General features: G+C 32.8%; 2 protein-coding genes across 3 annotated transcripts in view; one reads left to right on the forward strand and one right to left on the reverse strand.

Annotated features, from left to right (window-relative positions):
* LOC124534569 (mucin-3A) overlaps positions 1–24,255 on the reverse strand; it is a 49,372-nt gene extending 25,117 nt beyond the window's left edge. The window contains exon 1 of the mRNA XM_047110481.1: positions 23,387–24,255. Within this exon, the coding sequence (XP_046966437.1) occupies positions 23,387–24,196 (810 nt within the window). The 5' untranslated portion in view covers positions 24,197–24,255. The remainder of the gene's footprint in view (positions 1–23,386) is intronic.
* LOC124534568 (elongation factor-like GTPase 1) overlaps positions 1–26,232 on the forward strand; it is a 109,787-nt gene that overhangs the window by 31,794 nt on the left and 51,761 nt on the right. The gene's annotated exons all lie outside the window — the stretch shown is intronic.

Genomic DNA, 26,232 nt, shown 5'->3' on the forward strand with positions numbered 1-26,232 from the left:
CATTGTCCTTTACCATTTTTAAACATTGAATCGTACAACAAAACTAATGAACTGCACTTTTGTGATATTTTGTTTACAAACATGTCGTTTGTTTATCGAACTTTAACATTCATAAAACTTATACTTATTGGTGTTTTTTTTCGCTTAATCTTGTTTAATACAACTTCTATTTCACGGAAGATTTGTTTTTATACATACTGTTTAGAATTTCGTCGAACATAAAACCGAAGCTAATTTCTCGCGACCACAGAAATACAGCATCGTAAACTTGTCAATGTGAAGTTAATTCGTTTATAATAATAGTTTTATATAGGTCTTAAGTGAAAATGACCTATCCGTGGTTTGTAAGTTTAAACAGTTAATCTGTAGTAATTATGATCCGAGAATTGTGCTGTGGGAACGAAGATCTGTGTTCTTGATTCGAGATGTAAGTGTAAAGATTTTCCACATCGGATCCACGGAAATTATAGATCCGAGATAACATATGAGTATAAATTTTCACAATTCTACTTAGTTTAGATTTTATTATAATGACTAGCTATTGTGTTCCTGAATTATTTCGCACAGACCTTATGAATATACAGCTAAAGTTTAATTTCCTGATAATGCTCACATTGACCTGAAATTTGTTAATAATGTAAAAAGTTTACAGTTACAAATCATTCAAAATCCAGAATATTGTACGTTAACAGTTATAGCTGTAGCCATTCTACGCACACATAAGTATTATATATGTATTTATTTTCACCGATTTAATTTGGACAATTTAAACTTTGTTACATTGAGGTAGGACCCAGGCACCTCTGTACGCAAAACATACCGATTATACTTTTATCTAGGGATTACTAGGATTTTGGACTATCGTCCATTTCGCGATATTATTTGACTCGTAAGAATTCTTTTCATAATGAAAATTTGATTTTATGATTTCTCTCCTAATTAATAAATATCCATTGGGGTTGCAGTTTCAACTGTTTGAAGTGTTTTGGGATATCTATCAAAAATATATTAAGATAAAAATGCTAGGCATAGAGTAAAGTTGAATCGATATTTTCGGTAACGCTGTTTGGTATGGAATGTACTACAATAAAACAGCAAGATATTATAAAAAATACATTAAGAAAACACGCATTGGCCTTCAATAAGATGTCATTATTTAGAAATGACTTCTCCGTCACGTTTTATTCATTCTCATCATTCCACACATCAGTCTAGCCGAGATAAATCTCTCAATTATAAATTACTGTCATAATATTATATTTCTTCTTTATATTAGTTTGAGATAACATTGTATAAATAGTATGATTCTTCATACTAAATCTCTAAAACTAACATGAGCTTAAAATACTTAAATTTCGTTTGTTATTTTTGCCTTTAAAGACGCGGCTGAGTTATATCAAATCTGATATCAGATGGGAATCATCAATCCGTTAACCCACATTCATCAACCGGCATTGTGAATTCGTAAAGATAACTCCGGTATATTTTATGGACCGATAATATCTCTGATATTGTTCTCTCAGCAATTGCTATGAACTGGATTATAACTTTCCTAACATGATAGACGATTGGTTTTGAAACGATATAAATCATGTTCAATTGTTTTTTCTATTATTTACATAAGAATACCGATTTGTAAGTGAGAACAGTTGTAAATACAGCGGTACACTCATGTTTGATTTTAAATTAGAAATGGTTCGAAAGTTAAAAATATGAAATGATAATTGACGTATAAAGGTAAATATTAAAAAAAAAAGATTTTTGTGTGTCGCTAGTGAAAAAAAGAACTATATTTTTTTTTTTACAAAAAAGAACGCGTACGAAACAATGTATCTGAAAGTTTTGCTTCTTAAGTCATTAAAGATATTTGCGATTGGACGAATTTGCTTTGGTTTTTTTTTTCTTATATTTTCAATATTGCGTGGTGTAGTTAAGCGTGACGCGTCGTTTTGTCGAGTGCTCTTGCCGACACGGTCTACATGCGTCGAGTATCCGCCGAGTAACCCTTGGTTTCGGTTCTCAAGTTTTTTTCTCGGCGGAGAAAGTATTGGTTTTCTGTAATACATGAACATTTAATGTGGTTACATAATTTTTACGACCATAATTTGAGAAAATATAATCCAAAATCGTAATTTTGTTTAATCTTATCAACGGAACGAACAATTATCATACTACATTTGATTATTTCTCACGCAATATTGAATACACAAATACGGTTACATTACTTTAATATTATCTACGTATATACAAGTATAATTATACAAATATAACCATTATACTTTTTAATGGCGTATTGGCATGGATCACTAATATAATTATTTCTTAGTCTTTTCTCTTCTTAATCAAGATTCCATCTTCAATAAAAAATATACTTATGTAAGATATTTTCTGAACAAAGAACATGTACAAAAGAAAATCACTAATTGTTTTCTCAGTGATAACGAATATAAGCTAAAATCTACCATTAATAACTGAATATACTAAAATGATTACAGGGATGGCTTGAATTTAAATTTAAATGTTAAAAGCAGTTAGTATTTTTTCCTAAAATGAATGATTCTAAAGAATGAAACTTAATCACATTGTTGACCTCCAAAAATTATTTCCAATGAGCGGTACCCAAAACGGTATTACGGATGACTATGTAATTGAAATTTTAGTTAAGTGGGATTTTTCTAGCACGACCGCAGCTTCAAATTCTAAAGTGAAACGTAAGGTTGGAAACCGCTTTCCTATTATGTTCAAAAGTTTTTGTCACGCGTCTCACTGAGTTGCATTGTTAGAAACCATCGCTTTACTCGATTGAGGTGGATGCCGTGCGATACTCGACTTGATAATGTTTCATCTTCCGTGATAGCTGATGCCTGCAAGCCCCAGTTATTGCGTAGCAAATATGCAATCAATTCTCTGCGATTAACAAGTGTTTGTTAAGCTGAAATGGTAATTGTATTCGACTTCGCTTCGGAATCACGAATTTATTTTTTTTCTTTACATTTACATTTTTCCTCATTTTCTTTATATGAAATAGTACTTTAATATCTATCTTTGATTAGAATATCGTCGATTCAATATGAATAATGAAATTATATTTTGATTAGGTAGTAGGGGTTTAATGAAAACGCAACCTGATTTGAATGCGAAGTCTGCGGTTTGTTCAGAAGTGGAATTGTGCTCGCTATTAGTCTTTGAATTCCTGCTATAGCATAAGCCACAAATTGTCCGTGGATTACTAGTGTCATTATATCTTAGTCTTGTAAAATACTAAGATTTTCCGACGCGGATGGTTGATGTTCTAACCTGTCTCTCTCCGTTATAATATCAAGAATAACTTTATCTTAAGATATTATAAGCAATTCTTGTATCCGTTTCACGTCTACATCGGGAATGTAATTGCGTTATCATGACATCTAATGGGAAGTTTACGGCTAACGACGTGATTTTTAACATTACTCATTTGAAAATTCTTTTTAAATTAAGACATTATTTTTTCATTAAACAGAAGTAAATCATAAGTTAAAATAGTTATTAGTGTCTTTAAGAACAGTGTATTGACTCCCCATAGCTGACCAACGGCTTCTTCACCTAATAAGGAGTAAAACGAGAAACCTAAAAGTCTTAAAGAGACAATCATTCACTATTAGTATGCTGGACATGCATGTCTTAGAAATTTCTCCAACACTTTCAGCTTATTTAATTTCTTCTTTCTTATAAAAACCCAACGCTGTTTGCCTCTTGACCTCATGAGGTTTGGCGCTCGTTTCATTAGGCTACTCCAATGTAGATGACGTTTACACGTGGATTATAATTTTATTGCCATACTAAAATTAAGCACTTGAAAACTCAGTGATCGGCACTTATAGAATATCAATAGCTCGTGGCAAATGGTTACCACTAATTTAGTGCTTGAAAGTCAGTCGTGCTCACATTTGAACGGACTCAACTAACGGATGACTATCCATTAAGAATCACGTATGCTATCCAATAAACCTCACTAGTATCGAGGCTAGTAACTCAATTACCCTTTACGTATTAATCACGTGTTTTGATTGACAAACAATATAAAAAGATTTCATCACATGTCAGCCGGCTATCGTTATTAGTAAACAGGTTTATGTATATTCTCACTAGCTCCTGCACTCATCTAGATTACAAAATAATTGAGTTGATTACAAGTATAACTAATCTTCCGTTTTTATGGTATCTAATGCATACGTAACTTGCTGTAACATCAAATAACAAAATAATATCAGTACGAGTTCTTAATTCGAGCTCAATGTTTACATACGACCTTTTGGTACTATCAGTAATTTTATGTTATGAGTTAATTTGTATCAATAACATACTTTCGTGTAAATCATAAAAGTCTCGTTAGAAGTAAAAATTTCATTGCATGAATACTACAATTGTATTTATTGTATATTCATCTCTAGACCAGGTGAATGCGCAGTTAGAATCGTAAATTGAATTCCCACTTGTTAAATTTTATTGGCCATATACGTATATATTGCATTATCGTCGTCATAAACTCTTCAACTGAAGCAGCTATTCAATTTTAATGGACATGCAAAACTGAATACCTGTTGTAGTAGTTTCAAGTTTTTTAAAAATCTAAACCAATCTCCATAAAACTTATAACAGATGATGCAGCTCGTTTTGGAGAACGTTGTAGTACGTTATATTATGATTTACAACTATTGACGTTACAATTGTGAATTTCATATTCTTGCATTAAATCATTCAGAATTCAAAAGGCCAGAGTTAAATACAATATGATTCAAGATTACTAAACCTATTTTATAAATTCTTAATGTAAGTATAATTTGTTTTAAAATACGATCACCTTAAAATTACACAGTTTTACGCCTAAATAGTTGAATTATTCGTTGTAAAGGAGGTATAATGTCGTCGTGTAGCATACAATAACCATTTTCCCCGCAGTTACATCCATATAAGGTCGAGATGAAAAGTCGCCGTCTCAATGATTGGTTTGAATAATCTCACGGTGTAGCGCGAACCGAGTAACGGACTCCGTCGTTTACATTACTATAACCCCTTGACACAGTTATTTAGATCTCTCTTCGAAAAGTGATCCCTTAATTTCCCGCCTGTCGTGTTTCATTAATGTTCGAAAATTCTCAAGGAGTCTGTTATATCTCAATTTGGATGTCCGTTGCGTTTGAAAAAAGAGGAAATGAATTGTTCCCCCTTTTAATGTTTATTCCTTTTGAACGAGTTTTAATTTTTTTCCTATTATGTGTCATTGTGATTTGAAATTCTTTAAAACTCTTGGATCGTTAGTTCGGGCTGGTATAAAGTTAGGTATTGTAATTAATCAGTTGCGAAATTTTAACTATCATTCAGCTATTAAAATTTGCAATTCCATCGGAATATGAGAATGAGTGTATACCAAGAACACCTGTGTTAATGCACATAGTATTTCTTCATCCAGGTTATATGTCATCTTCGAAGTTGTTGAGGAAGATGTACATACACGTATAAATTTCTTTGGTAATAGGGTTTTGTGTAAGCCTGTCTGGTATATATCATCAACTCATCATATATTCTACCAAGTAATCATACATAGTATTGTTGTGTTCCGGTTTGAAGGGTGCCTATGTGCAGGTACAAAGGTCATAAAAACATGGTTTCCAAGGTTGGTGTCGCATTGAACATGTAAGGAATAATTGAAATTTGTTACTGCAATGTGTATGTGTGATAGTGACCACTTACCATCGGGTGGAACAAATATCTGTTAGCCTACCTATTTCATAAAAAATAAATGCTTAACAACGGAACCATATTATTTTCAAAGCTATAGCAAATTTTATGGAAATAGTAGCCGAAAAGGAAATCAGAATGTTCTAGAAAGTGCTAGTAAAACAATATTATCTACACTTGAAACTCGTATGCGAGGTTTGTAGATATGGAAAACGTCTTTCGAAACAACCACGATAAAACGAAGATGAACGTATGAGAAAAATGGTGTGGGATGTTCGTTAAGATTTATTAGTTTTGTGCGTTTGTTGAAGCGATACGAGCGAATATATATTGTAATGATTGTTTATCGCTGCTGTTAGTACAAAATGTCCTTCATGAAAATTGCATCGTAATTTAAATAAATCAATAAAATTTTAATATTTTACTCCATTTTCGCATAGTTACTAATGTATACCGAACGTGTTAAAATATATGTATTTTTAATACAGACATAAATAACATAACATACGACCTTTCACACCAACAGTATTTAAATTATACGAATCCTTAAAACGTCAAGTTAATTTTGTTTTAAAAAGTACTTTTAAATTTTTAAGCTAAAATGTGACTTACGTCTTATTAAAGTGAAAGGACGTTGATACTACTTATATAGTTATTTTTACATTTTATTTATACGCATAAACTTCTTTTTTAATTTCACTTTTAACGTCGCAGCCTGATATATTTATCGCATACTTTACGTATAATAATGTTTTTAATTTCACCGAGTCCACGTAATTAGGCTCTTGTGTATAAATATTAAAATTTAAATTATAATAAACTAAAAATAGCCAGGCGTTGTCCAGCTTGTATATCATTACATAGTATACAACAAAGTCGCTTACCGCTGTCTGTCCCTACTCCCTATGTATGTTTAGATTTTTAAAATTACGCAACGGATTTTGATTGTGAGGGGAAGGGCCTTCCCCTTGGAAGGAATAATACATAGACAATATAGTTAAGAATTATCGACATTACTAGAAGCATGCGTAACTGGGGCGAGCCGCTAGTATACGAATAATATACACGAATAATCACGGCGTTCAATTGAACCGTGTAAGATAATGAATTGTAGATGCATCTAGTGGCGTGTTAATATGTGAACAGTAAGAAGACTTCTCCATAGAAAATACATATACGGGCCAACTTTTATTCTAACTGCTCACAGTATAGAAATCTATTTATCTCAAATAAACATACTATAATCCATATTTATGTATAAGTTAGTAAACAACTAATCGTTCCATTGTATTTCAATAAACTCACAAAGTACAGAGCGAATCGAATTTTGTGTAATTTAATACGGCTTCTTAAATTTTTTTGCTGTTTCAATTTGAACGATTTCCGCACTGCTGGCTTCTTGTTCTGACTTGGGGCCCTTTTGCATGGAAATCGGTCCGATTAATTAACGGCTTTGATTGTTGCGATGTTTTTCATTGAATTACGAAATTGTATTCTACTTGACTATATGTATGTAATGTTTTTAAATACTAACTGTGGATTGGCGGATTTGTAATACTCAATACTACAACAAATTCGCTTGTAAAGCAACAGTTAAAGTTTAGTTTGTAAAGCAGTTGATATATTACGTTATGTTAGTGGTAAGGTTGTGTGTGTACCACCCACTCGTCACAAATTCTAGCGCAAAACAGCAATACGAGTACTTAGAAATGCCATGTTCCGGTTTGAGTGAGCCATCGTAACTACAGGCAAATAGTACAAAACTTCTTAGTTGCCATGTGGAAGTGCATGCAACTTCATTTGTTATTTTCTTACAGCCCCGCATCGTGGTTAATAGCGGTTGTGACAACTTACCATAGGTTAATCCATTTGATAATATGCCTACCTTTTTTAAAATTAAATCAAAATATAAATGATTCAATACTAATCAAGAATTTTAAACAACCAATTAAACGGTAAACTACCGCAGTTTCGGTGTAGATTCTACCGAGAAGAACCGGCGAAAGACTCAGTAGTTCTAAAGTGTCACACATTCCAACAGTTGATGACATTATTAGTTGGTTGTGAAAATGACAGTTTCGCGGCTACATGAAGATAGCTATCTGTAAATTTTTAACCGCGTGCCTAGTAGTGACCGTTATCACAATGAGTTAGAAAATTGGTTCATACGGTTACTAAACCATTCATGCTTTTATCGTGATACAGCTCAATCGCATTAGATATAATCTTATTAATATAATCACATATATGGCCGTAAAGACCACATAGCTACGAGAATACTATATTTAGAAGCGTGAGACCTATGTCAGAGGTGAGTTGAAACTCGATTGTGCCTCTACAGACTAGTAATATAAGTATACCTACATGGTTAGCAAATACAGTAGATTCTTTTACCCTGTAACAATGTAATATTTATAATCTAGTTTAAAAGTTTATAAAAAACTTTTGGTAAAAATGTACAAATTCCTGAACTCAATAAGGTAAGCAATACCTTAAATATCCTTCGACTTAGGTGATAAGACTATATCAAATTAGTGCATTTGTCATTTTAAATAGTAAAACTGAAAAAGAGATAGTCTCAACGACAATTAATATTTGAATAATGTAAATAAATCGACTCTTTATTGGTTTAGATGTCTTTAGCTACAATTACCTACTAGTGAAGTTCTTGAAGGGGTAAATGTATGATTACTTTCTTCAATTATTATTCGTAAATCAAGCAATACACATATCTCGTAGGTATGTGGCTGGTAAAATCGACGGACTCATATATCAATTATTTATAACGAATTGAATGGTGAGCGTCAAATAATTATACATAAGTACATTATTATCATATTATGAGAATGAAATTATTGACAGTTCAATAAGGCACTCGTAACGACGTGAAAGTGACCATTGTGTTCCGAGTGACCACGTGACCAAGGTCGGTCATACACAAAGCAAGTGCCTAATAACTGATGTGCCACTCAGACGGTAACTCATTTAGTAAAATGAAAAGACTATTTCAATTCATTCGTACCTTTAATCTTTATTGTTACTCGGCTTATAGTCTGTTACAATAGCCTTTGAGATTATCAGACCGAATTAAACTTCGGTTAATATTTGTAACTTTCAATCGTAACGCTGTCTCTATAAATATTTTGGTTTATTTGTTTTTAGTCTGTATGTAATTGTGGTTGTAACTTAATCTAATTTATAGTTTTCTTTAGTTCTATCACAAGCCGTACCTTCATATGTTGTTTGAAACATATTTTTATTTATTTATTGTAAAAGTTACACCATCGATTTATCACTGAACACTTAAAAATAATATTTTTTATGGGTGACATTCGAGGTGATACATCTTTATAGGTATAAACAACATTAAAACATTTTCCACGAAAATATTTTTATCGTCTCAAATGGCCTTGAGCTTAAATTGTCGTATATATTTTATGTAAAATGATCTTAATATTACACGGATAGTGCCTGCAACGGTTCCTTAAGATATAATAGATGCATCGTACGAAGTATTCTGGAATTGCAGTCTCCCGGGCACAAAGCTTAATTAAGTTAATTAATCGAATTCCTCACTCGCGGCACCCAAAAGGTTAAGGTTCAAATTCTGGTATGTCGATTCTAATGCAATTTTCAAAATACATTTTCATAGCATAGCTAATTCTTAATGAAAGTTAATTTGAAGCTGAATAGACTAGACTTAAAAATAAATGTTGATAATTTTTTTTTATGTTGGACAACATCACATACATTACGCTGATTCCAATCAAATTCATGAAAATCAGAAATAACGACGGTACCACAAACACCCAGACCCAAGAAAACTAATGAATTTTCTACATAGACTCGGCCGGAAATAGAACCCGGGACCTCGGAGTGGCGTACCGATGAAAACCGGTGTACACACTACTCGATCGCGGAGGTCGTCAATTATATTATATTATTAAATTATTTTATTCTATTCACCAATTTTACATACCCCAGGATATATGATACACGTGTAGAGCAATCTCTATTCCATCGCTTATAGTCCGAAGAGTTGAGAATCCGATACGATCGAAGCATGACCTTGATCCTAATTCCAAGAAGATCTCGACCATTTATTGTGTCTGTCACGAAATTTGAAAAACGTGTTAGTCGAAGCTACACATAGAAATGTCGAAGGAGAAAAAAAATCAACGACGACTTCATCTTTTGATAGTCGGTACTTGCGTTTGCACTTTTATATGTAATTCGATTTCACCTTTAACAATCAACACGTCGTGTCGATAGGATCTTGACCTTGTTACGAGGTACGTTTAACCTTAAATTATTCCTTTGGATGTCGTGCAGAAACGCATGTGAATTACCTAGACACTACTTTCGTTCTGATTCGTGAATAAAACGTTAATGATGTTTTTAATTTGTTACCAAACGTTTCGATTTGATGTGTACGTTTTTAATACAGATAGTTTGATTGGTAATTTGATAATGATATGTGCAAGGGATAAAATATGTTACTATTAGCACTCCTTCGTCCAACCTTCGATTTTATATCCCATAGATATTGCTTACATTTTTTAAAATTCGAATGAAATGTCTGAAGTAATGACAAAATATCATAGTAAAAGTTTAAATGATTACAGATGCTCTATTATTCAATTAAAAATATTAACTATTCTAACTAGCCAGACTTATGTCGAGAGTTATGTAATATTAAGAATAAATATGAAAGAAAGAGGTGTCAGTTCTTGTATTAAATATAAAATAATCCGCTTTTACAAGAATTTTAATAACGTGAAAGTGCAGTTATTTTATATGTGAAAGGACTTGAAATAAAATCGTAAGTATTGCCAAAGAGATTCCTTTACGATAAAAATGATCCAATCGCACGAATTCCTTAATAAACGACGTAAGCGGCGTACGGTGAAAGCATTTCCATGAATTTTGCGATTTGTTCTCACTTATCACAACTAGATAAAGATGCGTGTGATAATATATAAATAAAGCTGGCAGTGCCCTGTGTTCAAGATGATTACTGAGATATAAAACAACCACATGCCTTAATTATAGTAGTCTTAAAAACATGTTCAATAATTATTCATATACTGTGATATTAACTTTCATTCAATCTAATGAAGTAATTTTATTCCATCTTTGAGAAACTAAACAGATTATTAATAGTCTAAGACCACGACGGCACGAGTCAATGGCGCGCAAATTTCGCTGAATGCGTGAAGAGCATATGTAGTCGAGAATTTTGCGGGCAAACTTTGCATTCATTCCGGGCTACAGCATAGTAACATAAATAAAGTTTGACCTCAGCCAAACCAGGGAAATTGTCAGTCGAGTGATACATACGTGCTCGGTCTCCGATGTAGGCTAAAACTTTCGTCCACTTATAACTATTTAAACCGCAATGCAAACAAGAGCAGCGATCACGTGTACGAGATTTGCAGTGGGCCTCGAATCGCTTAGACATCTACGATACAATTTTGCGGCGAATAGAAAAACCAAAGAAATTGTGTATAATCGACAATCCGTTCTCACTCCGCGCTCACTTCTGATTTTAATTATAAATGACTTTCGAATGACACCTTCCCACGTTCGCATGCTCCAAATACTGCTAATGGCGTTTCTTGCGAACGGATGATCATGGTCTTCAATCGAAACTAAAATACTTCAACGGTAGCAATCACATATATGTTCATATCCATGTGTATCAACTATTTATTCTCGTTTACGGATCTCGTTATATATAAACAGTAACAGATCTGCGAATCGTTATAAAACAATCTTGATTTCATCTCCGGTAATATTGCCTTACTGGCCTGCTACATACAGTTAGTGAGAGGCGAAACCGTCCATTTAAGTATATACCTCTAATCCACTTTTTTTTATAGCACACCGAGTTGTTTATCACCGATGATATCGTTACAGCTTCGAAACGAAAAGTGATCTTGTTTTTTTTTTTTACTTCGTACATAATCCTAGTTTGAACTCTTCCTTTCTAAATTTACTAGAACACATGAATGAGACCACAATCACGTACTTTTGTTTGTTTTTTGAAATTTTTCTTCTTTGTGAAAAAGTGATGAAAGTGAATTTTATAGTGCGTGATCCGTGGGTGGTCTCGCTAAACGCCAATTAAGCTTAAAGTCGCACGAAATAGACAAATTCACACCTTATCTTATTTCACATTGTTTATTTCATTAAATTGTAAATGTTCTAATGAATAATTACATGTCTTAGTAATGTGGTGGAAAAAAAAACATCCTAATATTTTACTGTAATTAATTACTTGCAAGCAATTATATATATATTTTTAATGACGCCGAAGAAGTAGTACTTCTCACGCGTATGTATATAATATTGCGTGAATTTCTTTTTTTTTTTTATTTTAATATGTACGCTTTGAACGTTAATTATTAATCATGATCATTACTTGCGTTAGATAACGGCTTGACAAAATACTCGAGATCGAAAAAAGTGCAGACCGCTAGTCGACACAGTGTTTTATTGAACACGATTCCGTAGAGAAGCGCAATAGGCCACTTTTATATAGCAAGTCATAAAATCGTAATCGGCCCAGTTTTTAAGTAAACCATTCCTATATACTTACTGCTCCGTCATAAATGACAAACTTATTACTCGTTGAACACCAATTATTGTAATGAATGTGGAATATTGGTTACTTACATTTTATTACTAGTCTATCTTCTAAATTAATAATTTCGTGCAAGCCTACAATAGACCGAGAGTCGAGATGGCCCAGTGGTTAGAACGCGTGCATCTTAACCGATGATTGCGGGTTCAAACCCAGGCAAGCACCGCTAATTCATGTGCTTAATTTGTCTTTATAATTCATCTCGTGCTCAGCGGTGAAGGAAAACATCGTGAGGACACCTGCATGTGATAAATTTCATAGAAATTCTGCCACATGTGTATTCCACCATATTCCAAACCTTCTCCTCAAAGGGAGAGAAGGCCTTTAGCCCAGCAATGGGAATTTACAACCTGTTGTTGTTGCTGTTGTTGTTGTTGCTACAATAGACCCGGTCCGATTTTTTAGTCGATAACATAATCAGCGAAATTCGTAAAATCAATATAGTTCGATACTTAATCCATGAAATTCTATGAACACACAATTCAACGGGTGGCCATGTTTTTCGGGTCCGACCAGAAAATTCCGAATCCGATCACGGCATTTAGTAAATTTATATTTGTTTAATTTTATACTAACCAAACAAAGCCGCGCTTTCTCATAGTATATAACAAAACAACAGCTAACCTTTTATATGTAAAAGAGCACTAAGCATGTTCCTGAACGCGACAAGTATTACAAATAGTCATATAAACCGCTATGCTTAATGCTTTCTGGTAATGTTACAATCTTCATTTCGAATTCACCGTGTAACACCGCAATTACTGTTTTAAGAATTACTTTGGTCAAGTATAAGCATATGTATGACAAATGCTTTTTTTTAATTTTAAATCAACTTAATTTATTGATGTATTTTTTAATTATATTGTTACTATAAAAGTAGTTATCGAAGGCGGTCTTTTATTGTTTTTTTTAGGGTATACTGGTCAGCATATTTTTTTTTTTTGTTTGGTTCAAGCTGGCTTTATACCAAATTTTACAAACACGGTTTAGTAGTTCGTGAACAGACAGTCACCTTCGCGTGTATAATATTAGTACAAATACACAATAGTATATTATTAAATGGCACGTCCTCTTATATTAAATAGATAATGTTACATTGTCTTTTGAAATTTCTCGAAACAAAAGAGAAATAATCAGATTTACGATATAAATTTACAGTTAAAGACATCAAAACTAAAATTCCATAGCCTAGCGGTAAAAGTAAACATTTAACATTTTTGCACGTATTTTGTGTCGACTCAAAGTAATGTCCTGTTTTAAAACAGATCCGCTACGCTTTCAAATGCGATAGACACGATGTATATCTCAATTTATTGTCATTATTTTTACGTCCATTCGTTTCTAATCTTAAGAATCAACGAAGGTAAATAACATCATCGGTCTCGGATTTACTTTTTCTTTGTAACGTTTTTTCGTAAGCGTTGTAAATTTTTGTTTGCAAATAGTAACATTTTATTACTAGATATTTAACTGCTTATACTAATTCTATGTGATAATATCGAAATATATACAAACGAAATATAACGATGATTACGTACGTACTACATATATAGTGGCTGTAGTTTATTGTAGTTCAATCTTGTTTCACACCGAAGTTTATTAAAATTGGATCAGAAGTTTGACTTAGAATGAGCAACAGGCGAAAAAACATATAGACACTGTTTCTTCTTGTTTATAATATGAGAGTTTAGTATCGTATGTATATAGGTATTTGTGGATTTTGTTACATTTTTTTTTTCATTTCATTAAGATTCCGTACTAACGTGCGTTGGGATAGTAACTTTATCCTGTATATATTTAAAAAATAGATTTTAACATTACTTCATTCTATTTGTCCCCTTAGATGAGCAGATATAGTAAATTGTATACAAGAAATGGTTTGATTATACGCAAAGATAAATCAGTCAAACAATTTATATAAGACGAATAGAAATTTAAAATGAGGCGGTAACTCAGTATTCGCTTTGTGATATTTTATCTTAAAGGAAAAACGATTGAATTGTTCGTTATCGCAATGGAATAAATGTTTTTTTATGTCATTAAAAATAATCTATTCAGCTTTATCTATTACTTAATATGGAAAGCAGTAAGTGCCGTTATATATCATGACATTTAATACATATAGAGTTACCCTTCAACGCTTAATATCTATCAATTTCGCTTAAATTATAACGATATATAAGCCTTATGGAGTTATCAATATCAACCTTATCCCTTTTGCCATTAGGATCATTTTCTTTTAACACGATCTTCTTAATTTACAGTTAAGATTTATATCTTAATAAGGAACTAATACGATGTAAAGTTACTGTATGATATTCAATTAATCTATCCGCAGGCTTTAAAGGGATATTTATTACGGTATATTAAATATTAATATACAATTATTGTGGAATATTAATTATAATAAATAAACTAGATAGTATATTAATCTATAAAATTTAAGTTATTTTCGAAAACATTGTGTAAATTAATTTGTTGTTATTACAAAATTAACTTGAGATTAATCTAAATAAACCACCTCTAATACTAAGCAGAGTAATTATATAATTATTAATTATACTTGGTGGTAGGGCTCTGTGCAAGCCCGTCTGGGTAGGTACTACCAACTCATCAGTCATCAGACAGTGTAACTACAGCCACAAGGGACATAACATCTTAGTTCCCAAACTTGGTGGCACATTGACGATGTAAGGAATAGTTAATATTTCTTATAGCTTCTTTGTCTATGGGTGATGGTGACCACTTACCATCAGGTGGCCAATATGCTCGTCCGCCAACCTATACGATAAAATAAAATAAATAAATTTTAATCACACTTCAATATCGTAACGATTGCTTTCAACACTTTGAATCACATGTAATTTGTGTTCATTTAAATACCAAAACGATATACAATGCCAATCGAATTCCTATTAAAAAACTAATCACCTTTTTCTTTTACGTTATCTATTTTCCTTTTGAAATCGTTTATTTAATTTGGTGCTATGGCTGTGACGAAACATATGTTGTTGTGTGTCTATCGACGTAATCTCGTTGCTTATTTAATTTCACTTTCGATTATGTTTTAATGAATTGAGAGGTCAAACTTCCGAGCGTCAAATAAACTTTCGCCTCAAGCTAAATAATATTATCAAATATTACGCATGCACGATTCTTTTGTCTCGAAAGTCACGTAATGTAAAGTTTTTGTTTCGTTTTTTTTTTTTTCAGGTGAGTTACTCAGTGGTTACCGTGTACCGATGCGTATAGTGCAGCCAGTAAGTGATAATCATGTATATTTTTTATTTCACACATATTTTCATATCTATCTTCGTTTGAAATCATGTAATTCGCTTTTTATCTTAATAAATACCGTCCGGTATCGCAACTTCTTATATTATGTAATAAAATTATTATCGAACCCAAGTTTTACATTGCAAGTATTAACTCCGGAAGATAGTTAATTTATTAAGCGATTTGAGTGCAATAAGTTTTTAATACATATACAATTACTCCGAATGTATGCTATATAAATTAAGTACGTTATAAGAGTAAATAAAATTGTATGAATTCGCTATAAAGAATTTAGCATAGTCATCATTAATGACTGCACATTTCCTATGAATAGAGAATTGAAACTGACGGTGGGGTCAAAGATGGATCATATAGACCTTTTAACACAATAGTTGATAATCTGCTACTTTCTCTTAAACCTTTTCAAAGCGAACGTGAAAAGAAATTTGAGAAATTTAAGTGTATTGTCATAATCGACACGACGATAATTATTTATAAACTAATTTGTAACATTATATATAGTATAGAATTTTAGTGTATGTAGTATTTATAAGCACGCTATAATGATAAAGCAAAAATTTTTAACTAAAAACTGTTTATATTTATGCTAATGATAACAACGTATAACTTTGTAACAGTTTAACGTTACTTTAAATATACGAAACAAAAATAACGTTTATTTAAATCTTAACTGTTATGAATAAATGATCTATAAAATGTTTGCCTTAAAGCTTCGACTTAATGTATAGCTGTTTAACGTTATTATTGACACTCATGCGAGTGTTCCGTCCACTCGGCGCTCTAGATACATAACTAATAGCACTTTTCGCGATTTACCGAGAGTGAAAATCATTTCTAACAACACTGACCACTAAATTAACATACTTCTGTACTTTCTAATGCCATAAGCAACTTTATAATATACTTTAACCTTAAAGGAGTTACCATAAATGTATATTATTGTTCACTAACAGAATATTCTGTAGATTTCATAAGGACGACTATTGATGTTACCTCAAAGTTAAAGTGACATTAAAAGCAATTCAACAAAAATTTAAATATAGTATTTATATAATGAAATATATGGCAATCTCAAGGACTAGCGAAGGAGATATGTAGTCTACTAATTACGATAAAACAAACAAAAGGCTGTCTCGATTTTCGAAGCACGCGAGTGTAAAACTGTCAATTTGATAACTTCACGCAGCTACTGAAAACTTACTGTCACAACCTGAGTAACTTTTCGACAGCACGACAAAGGATTTGAAGCCTTGCATACTAACCAATATATATATCGTATCGATTTCAAATTATAAATACACTTGTAATTAAGATTTATTAAAACGATTCGAAATGTTTTAATGGATTCATCACACGATTGATCATTGAACGCAATACTTACCTACTTATCACCTAACATATAATTCACAAATAGATTCGTATCTCGTAAATCGTGATAATTGAAGCGTAGCGTAATTAAGATGCAATAAAAACGTTTCGTATTCGATATTAAATAGTGGAAGTGAATCGACCGTAGTAATTAGCGGAGAATGTGAATTTCAAACGTGATTGACATGTGCAGCTTCATTACAGCCCGTTAATTACAATGTTGAATTTAAAGCAATTTCAACAAGATGGTTTGCGTATTTCTCTGCCTATCGATTTCAAAACAATTAAAAAAAAGTTGAAATCTTTTTTTCGTTCTAAATTCGAATGGGAACGTTTAAAAAAAAAAATCTATAACCAATGGAATTGAGTAATAGAATTTCGTCGGAATGCTGACGTTCTATGATCAATTGTATTTCAACTACCGTTCAATATTATGTTTATTGAAAACATATCGGTAGTAAATAATTGATTTTGCACACTTTCTACTATTAATTCTTTGGTTTCGCTTTCTTTGATTAGTTATATGTTTTGATGAGTCAGCGTTATAGGTAGAAGATATTCATGTGATTCGTATTCGATTCGCTTTATTGACATTAGTGTTAAAACGAAAATAAACTTGACTTATTCTATATTCGTCTGAATAAAACATTGTTATGTAAGTTTTAAGTCATCGTGATTATTATGAGAGACACGCATAATTACAATCTTGCGGTTAGTTATAGCAAACGATTTATACTAGGATTTATGTTTTGACGTTCGCCACTAACGGGTTAGCGGTTAGCCTCCATTACGCAACCGTCTGAAAAAGTCCAAGAAACGTTAGCTCGTGAACCAAGCTTATCCTTATCCAGAGTTCAAGTCCCGCAATCGTTTATTATTCCATATATATGGCGTGCTCGTTCTCGCGTCGTGTCTTCGAGGCATATGTTACATCTATGCGGTTAACTACCATAACATCCAATAAAGAGTTTTTATATAACGGATCTTTATAAAGAATAAGATAAATTGTTTTACACGGTACGATGTAGGTTAAATATGAAAAAATAAATAACAGTAACAATTACATTTCAACATGATTCATATCATTTTGGATTTTTTAAATGTTTCTAACGACTCACTGCTTCGTTCTTAAGGAGAGAGAAAATATAGAGCTTATTCCATCAAGCCGCTTCGATACATTTTTTTGACAATTACCGGTGATAGGGTAAAATGTCATTTAATACTTACCGGTTTCCTTATGCAATGTTTCTTTGCCAAACGAGATTAGTTAAAATAACAAAACTCATTGTTTTTAAAATACGGATATCAAGCTATCACGGTTGTAACCGCACGTTCTCTCTGGGCAATCTAGCTTTTTATTATTTAACTCATTATTTTAACTGATGTATATTACTTTAGCGCTGCTGTGAGCTGATTTCTCATTTATAGTCATATTAAAGACACACTTAACTATGTCTAGTTTACTTATTTTTTTATAAAACGTGTCTTTACTATAGAACAATCTATAAATACGTACATATATTTAACTCAAAGCCAGAGTCGAATTTAAAGGTGTGGAGACCCCGGGGCCACAAAGCAGTGAGGGCCCTAGACAAACAGAAGCGTGAACACCCTAATAATTATATTATTATGAATTAATTAGTTTTTTTTTATTTAAATCAGTAAGCTATGAATTGTTTCGTATTTGTATCGGTAACTTTTAAAATATTAAATAGTAACATTATTATAATTTGACTATATCTCAGTATTTGTTAACTTGCTGCAAACTGTGGTCCGCTCTCATGTGGAGGCCCCAGGGCAGTTGCCCCGGTTGCCCTCCCCTAAATACGGCCCTGCTCAAAGCACAATTAACATCAACGCACAGCCAAACCTCTGGACGGATTGGGCTGAAATTTGATATGCAGTTAGAAGTTATGACGTAGGCAACAGCTAAGAAAGGATTTTGATAAATTCCACACCTAAGGGGATAAAATAGAGGATTAAAGTTTTTATAAACCTTCTTAGATTTTCGACTGATTGAACTGAAATTATAGATTGGAGCTACTATGATCCCTTATTTTATCGCCCTATTTAGGCTACTTTTTTGCCTAAAACGTGACAACCAACACTCTAAGCGAGCGAAGCCGCGGGCGGCTACTAGTTAATTTTTACGTTACAAACAAAAAAATGTAATTAAATGTCCACGTGAACAATCGTAACGATGAATGAATATTATGCAATAAATGCAATAACTGATGGCCTTGAATTGAAAAGTCAATGTCGGTCGTCGCACGCGGTGATGCACAAATTACCGCGTCACACGGAAACCTGTCTGAATGGTCTTCATGTTAGACGAGTGCCATACATTCGTTTAAATCTATGTTGACTGTACACGCTATTTTATATCTATTTATCTGCGAGCCTAGACAAGTTACAAGTGAATGATTAATTAGTTTGTAAAAAATAATATAATATACAGAAATTAATTAAACATTCGATGTGAACAAATATATGTTAAAGTAGGGATAGAAATTGTTTCATCTATAATAGACGTGTATCTAAGCCGGATGACAGGCGTTAGAAACGGGAAAATTTATGCAAATAGATATTGATATCCTCTGCCATATACATCATGTATTTTTTTGTATCGCCTTTCTACCACTTGTATATATGCATAAGTTCTTAAAATCAGACATTCTTATATAACTGATCTTTAATAGAATGTAATAAGTCATCTTTATTAAAAAAGTTTTTATAAAAATAAATTGTTAATTACAGATAGATTCTTATGGCAAAAGATTAGTTTACTGTTACAGCGCTACTTCCTTCTGAGAAATATTATCATTGCAATGCGATTCGTTTTATCTGTTTTTTTATGATTCCAATTAGTGTATTGATTTCTTTCGAATACAATTTTAAATTAATCTTGATCGAAAGCGAGACGTACTTTTTACGAGGGCTAATGTTTCCACGAGGTCAAAATTGTATAGGCTTGCATAATCATTTATATACTTTCATAAATTAAAGGAAAAGCATAACAAAATGACATAACAGATATCAACAACTATCAAGACTAATCAATTATTTTAAGGGATTACACAATTTTAATCATGGAAATTAAGCTGGGACAAAAGCAAAGTATTTTTATAGCTTATCAAATATGTTCGTTAGATTTTACTCTCATTGCACTCGATAAAATTACTCAAAGATATGATAATACTTACGCGTTGTTCTTAGAACAAAAAATATATCGAAAATTCGATTCGAGATCGTCGAGAAGGTAATTAGTTTTCCGATACAATTTCAAGTGCTCAGAGCAAGAACTTTCATTTGATGTGCAGTCTTTAGTTAACCATCTATCATTAGATACATACTAGTGATCATAACCGACTCAATATTAAGCCGAGTAACAATAGATGTATTATTTTAGTTGAATACTTTCCACTGCAGTTTCTGTTTACGACTATTCTAACCTAGTTCTCGAATTGTACCTAAGGTACCATACCCCTTTCTCTTCCAATCGTAAGATAGATACGGCTATCGACTTTCTACCCGCAATGCGTACTGATTAATTAGACACGATTAGTATTAGATTCGGTTTCAGCGATTCCCAAGATTGTTTTGTTACAACTCATCTCAGTAATACTATTCGATTTGATCGGTTACAGTTGTGTAAACAATGAATTTGTTGTTCTCCAATGATGTTGGAGTATCTTTGCTTTTCTTTTATTACTTTTATTTTTGAGCAATGTATATCGTTCTGATTCGTTGTATCATTCGATAATATTTTGTTATTCTGTTGTTCCTTTTTTATTTTGTAATTAATACTTTTCTAGTCTCTTAATCTATTGCAATTTTTGATTAGCCGTCACCTACAAGAACTTCAACTTCTATAAACTTAGTTCTAATTTCTCGAGAACTGTAAACTTATATAAAGTTTGAATTAACTGTTTGTAAGCAATCTAAAGGTTTCAGTTCATAAAAATAATCACCTTGTTTCATTGTTTGTAAAAGTATTAAAATATATAGATATAAATTGCACGATTATGGTTATCGAGTTGCGCAACATTTAATCCGACATGAATTTTTTTTTTAACTAAAGTTCGTATAAATAATATTATAAAGTGAAAGTTTTAATATTGTTCTCGTAAAGCCATGACATTTTTTTAAGAAACTGCAGTTGTGACCGCAAGTAACTAATGAGAAGAAAGTACAAACTTCTACGTGATTAGAATACTTTTTGCATAATATCTTCAAGTCTGGTCGATGCTTTTTTCGAGAAACGTGGTGTCGATTTCACTTAATCGGTCTATTTTTTAATAAAACTAAAGTCAAATAGTACGAAATCATATCAAGATAAGTTTACTAAAATCTTAAACTGAAACAAATTTCAAAGAATCTCATATTATATTTCCCCTACATATAACATCCATACGAGAATGTTCTTATATCATAATTAACTCTTTCGTTATGCCCGCGGCTTATTTCGCAAGACGTAAAGAAAAATGTATTTGAAACTATCCTAGAGACTCATCATCAAGTCATTTCACCCATCGTTGGTCAAGATGTTCGCTTCTATAATAAAATTCCTCGTATATTTCTAATTAATACACATAAATATAAATGTAAAAATGTTATATGGCAATATTTAAGTTGTAGTATTCGTGCATGCGTATGTTGCAGTTCGAATTTTTTAACGGTTAGGTTAGTTTTATTTCTGACTAATGGCTATTATTTGACCGTTTGATCCCTATTCTGACTCTAACTAACTAACTTCACGTAATTTAACTTATTGAATTTTTTTTACATATGAATATATTTTCTGAAGTAAGTGGTCTCCACCGCCCATAGACATTGGCACTGTGAAAATTATTATCCATTCCTAACATCGCTAATAAACCGGCAACCTTGAGAACTAAAATGTTATACCACTTGTCCCTGTAGGCACAATGGCTAACTCGCCCTTCACACGATAATATCAAGTATTGCTGTTTGGTATAATATCTACCATACGGGCTTGAACAAAACCCTTCAACTAAATAATTATTCAAAGTATACCATACTTTTAAATAAATTTATCTAACACAAGTATATTTGACTCGGTTCTGATTTTGCTATTCATATATTTACTTGAAATGAGAATAAAACTGGTTACCAAGGAGGCTTTGTTGCTTTATTATTACTCTAACGTCTATTCCACGGAGACAGGTTAGCGAATATGCGTCGGGTATCTTCACATCGCAATCATTTTTAGGGTTCCCTATATTAAAATTAAAAAAATAAACCTTTAAAAATCTTCTTGAATGCAATGCAAATTGCCCAAATGTTAGTTTAAGATGTGGTGCTTTAAAGCATTTTCATATGAAGTCTAAGACATTCAAGAACTGTCATACAAACTAATTGCAATTAAGAAAGTACGTATTATTAATCCTTTATCACCATTTTTATATTATCCTTATTCATATTGGGTACGGATCCCTTAATGTGAGCCCACTTCGTACACTTGATCGTTTTCTTATGTGCTATTTCTTATTATACTAAAGTTTGAGTCGAAGAACTCTTGCGTTCCATCATTACTATTTACTTTTTTTTCTCGCAAACAATGTACATGTGCAAAGCCCTCTTGCAAATGAGTTTTACAAAATGAATATGAAATATTTAACATTAATTGCCTCATATTTACCATAATGCGTTAAAGAATTCTATTGTTGAGTTTTTTCAATGTTTGAGAATAATGGTGTTTAGTAACCATTAACGAGGAAGCATTATAAGAATTGTTCCTCTATATTTTATGTATCATATATTGGTTTAAATATTGCAGTATCGATTGGCGCAATGTCGTTAGAATCCAGATTCCGAACCGGTAGTAGCTGTCTATACATTTTATGTTATAAAATGAAGATTCATAAGTACAAGTAAGAAACCACTCGAATAAATTATATCTTAATTTTGAAACAATATTCGCGTTGTCCAAGAAGTATTTAAGCTTAAGATTTTAATTGTTTCTTTTTATAATAAACGTGGGCACTCATAATTTTATTAAATACAGTTAATATGTGTTTTTAGTAATATGGCAATTAACATTTTATGAATATCGCTAACTAATAATGAATTTATTGTAAGAACTACGTTTCAAGTCAACCAAAGTAACACGTTTTTATTAGATTTGAATACGTTCCATAAATTATTCATGACAATTTATAATGTGAGAATTTGCAAGTGAAACTATATAGAAACATTGTTTTAAAGAAATGCATGTTTACAAGAAAAAAATGATATACAATTGCGCCTGATAATAAATATATATCTGCATTAGAAATTGAAAATATCACAGCTATTAGACTTGAGCGATTCTCGATAATCTTTGAAATTACTGACCTCTTTATTCGTTTGCTCGTTGATCTTGACGTGAGTTTGCTGCGGCTTGTCCCGCAATGGTAAATAGCCCTCACGACTGTCCGCTGGTTCCGTTACGGTGCTCTCGAACAACGTCGTCGACTCCATGCCCGTGCTGGCCGTACCTTCAGTAGACCGCGTATCAGCGGCTGTGCTCAGGGTTGGAACTGTATCTTTCGCTACTTCGATCGTCGTTCCCGACGTATCGATACCTACAACAGTTTCCGTACTGTCGCTGTTAGTGTTGACCGTGGACTCGGTTTCCTGAACTACCGGAGTTTCCGTCGTCCGTATCGGGCGGATGGTGTAGCGTTTGGGCGGTTTCACCGTAGCCGTAACGACGTTAGTGGTCGGTGGGGACGTTTCAATTTTCGATGTTTGCGTCGTTTTTGAAGCGATAGTAGTCTCGGTGGCGACGTTTTTATGTGTCGTTTTTTTTGTTTTCGGAGGCGTGGATGCAGTAGGACGGATAGCGGACGCGGTCGTTTTTACTTTATTATGGGATTTTCTACTTAGCGTCGTAGGACGTTCTTGAAGAGTCGTCATCGTTGGGGAATCATCCATAGTAGTTTGTACGGTGGGTGGTTGTCTGTCAGCAGGTGGGTCTACTAACATAGATTGTTTAGGGGTTCTTGACGGTGGAAAAAAATAGTCCATGATGGATGGGGATTTATTTCGATTGTTGGGAAGCCAGGACCAAGGGTTAAAATCTATAAGGCGAGGTCGCGGCGTTTCTGCGGTAACGGCTGCGATAGCGGCGAGCGCTAGAAGAGCGAACAGTAATCGAGTCATGGCGCGGCGTGCGCGTGCGGCCGCTGTAACGATCGGAGCGGGACTGCGCGTGCGCTGCGAACCAAGAGCCCACCACCGCTCACCCACTTGAAATTGTAGGGTCGAGATGCAGATGCAGCCTGCAGGGATATATCCGCAAGGAAAGTTGTAGAGTATGCGGTCGTATAAATTCGAAAAGCTTTATGGTATTTCACGACGCGACTCAACTAAATATTCGATGTTAACTTACTTTAAAATTATTTGAATCATTAGTACATACAGATTAAGTCGTACAATAACTGCGGTACCATACGTTTATAATTCTATCCTTTTTGTCGAATTATTTATCTCAGACAACTTTCGTAAACTATACGAAATAAATTATGTTTTACCGTAGTTTTTATTATATGTTTGCTCTCTTTTTATTCGGTCCATTATACATACAATACGTTAGTATTTCTGTATTAGCTCAGTGATATTTACCGTTACTCAATCATAAGCGTAAATAAATAATTTAAGAGCTCCGAAACACGTCTATCGCCTGAAATTGATAAAGAATCGAAAAGTCACCACAAACCGTGGTGATCACTTCTACACGCTCTATTTGTAAGCCACCTTTATATTTACAAAAATTTTAGATCCCACGACATTGCTCTTTTGACATACATTTTTAATCACCATTAAAATATACAAATTATATTAGTAAATTATTATTTTTTATTAAGATGAAAATTATACTGTTTCTTGGAAATCGTTTTCGGTATCGTTTTGGATAATAGAACAACAAAACACAATTGTTAATGATAGATCCGTTGATTTATTTTTAAAATCATCTGAAAAGACGTATGTCTACTGTGTTATGTTAATCTAAAACATACATCATCCTACACGTAGTTTTTTCTTTCATGACAACGGTAGAGCGATGCGAAAATATATCACCTTATGTTAAGTGTCATAATCTTCAGATATTAGCGCCCAATGATATTAACTATCTCGCCTGAGATAAGATGGACCAGTGGGTAGAACGCGTGAATCTTTACCGATGATTGCCGGTTCAAAACCAGGCAAGCACCGCTGTTTCATGTGCTTAATTTGTCTTTATAAATTCATTTCGTGCTCAGCGGTGAAGGAATACATCGTGAGGAAACCTGCATGTGACAAATTTCATAGAAATTCTGCCACATGTGCATTCCATCCACCCGCATTGGAACAGCGTGGTGGATTATGTTCCAAACCTTCTCCTCAAAGGGAGAGGCCAGGCCTTTAGTCCAGCAGTGGGAATTTACAGGCTGTTGTTGTTGTTTGTGTAACTATCTCGTCGCCACTTGCCCTTAAAACCAGGACACAAAGATAGAATATATGATAGGTGGAGGGTTCCTACCCAGGCGGGATTGAACAACGCCCACCACAAAATAAAACTTTAAATTCGGAATATATAATAGTACTATCTGATTCGTATAATCTTATAAATTTACGTACACTCAAAATAAACCTCCTTGCATACAGCCTCAATAATATATGAAGGTATAAATGTTTAATGCATGTCAAAATCATTTCACTCTCTTTAGAGTGAATTCGTAAAGAGAAATTCAATAATTCACGACAACGTTAAGAGATCTTTAGTGTGAAAATTTCGACACAAAAAAGTGTTAGTAGAAGACAATGCGATTGAAGTGTGAGTGCGTACTTTGTACCATTATGTGAATTTGACTCAGCTCGTTCAATTATTTCTATTCAGAGAATTACATTTTTGTGTCAGTGGGTAAAATTGTTAATAATTCGTAGGTAGGTTTTGAAAAATTTCTTATTCGCTTCCCATAGATAAGGAAGATATTGCTATTGTTCGATTTTTAAATTGCATTAACTTTTTTAAATTTACATTTTCGAGTCTGTAGAATTTTTCCTATATGTATGTATGTATGCGTAATGTTTATACAGGATGGATTTTTGAGAAGGGCTTGCTATCTTACATTGATGAAGCCAGAAAAAAACAGAAATTTCATGAATAGGAGTCAACTACTAAAACAAGGATAATTTTATTTTTTTCTTTTAAGCAT

Source organism: Vanessa cardui, chromosome 13 (assembly GCF_905220365.1).
Source record: "Vanessa cardui chromosome 13, ilVanCard2.1, whole genome shotgun sequence".
Lineage (NCBI taxonomy): Eukaryota > Metazoa > Arthropoda > Insecta > Lepidoptera > Nymphalidae > Vanessa > Vanessa cardui.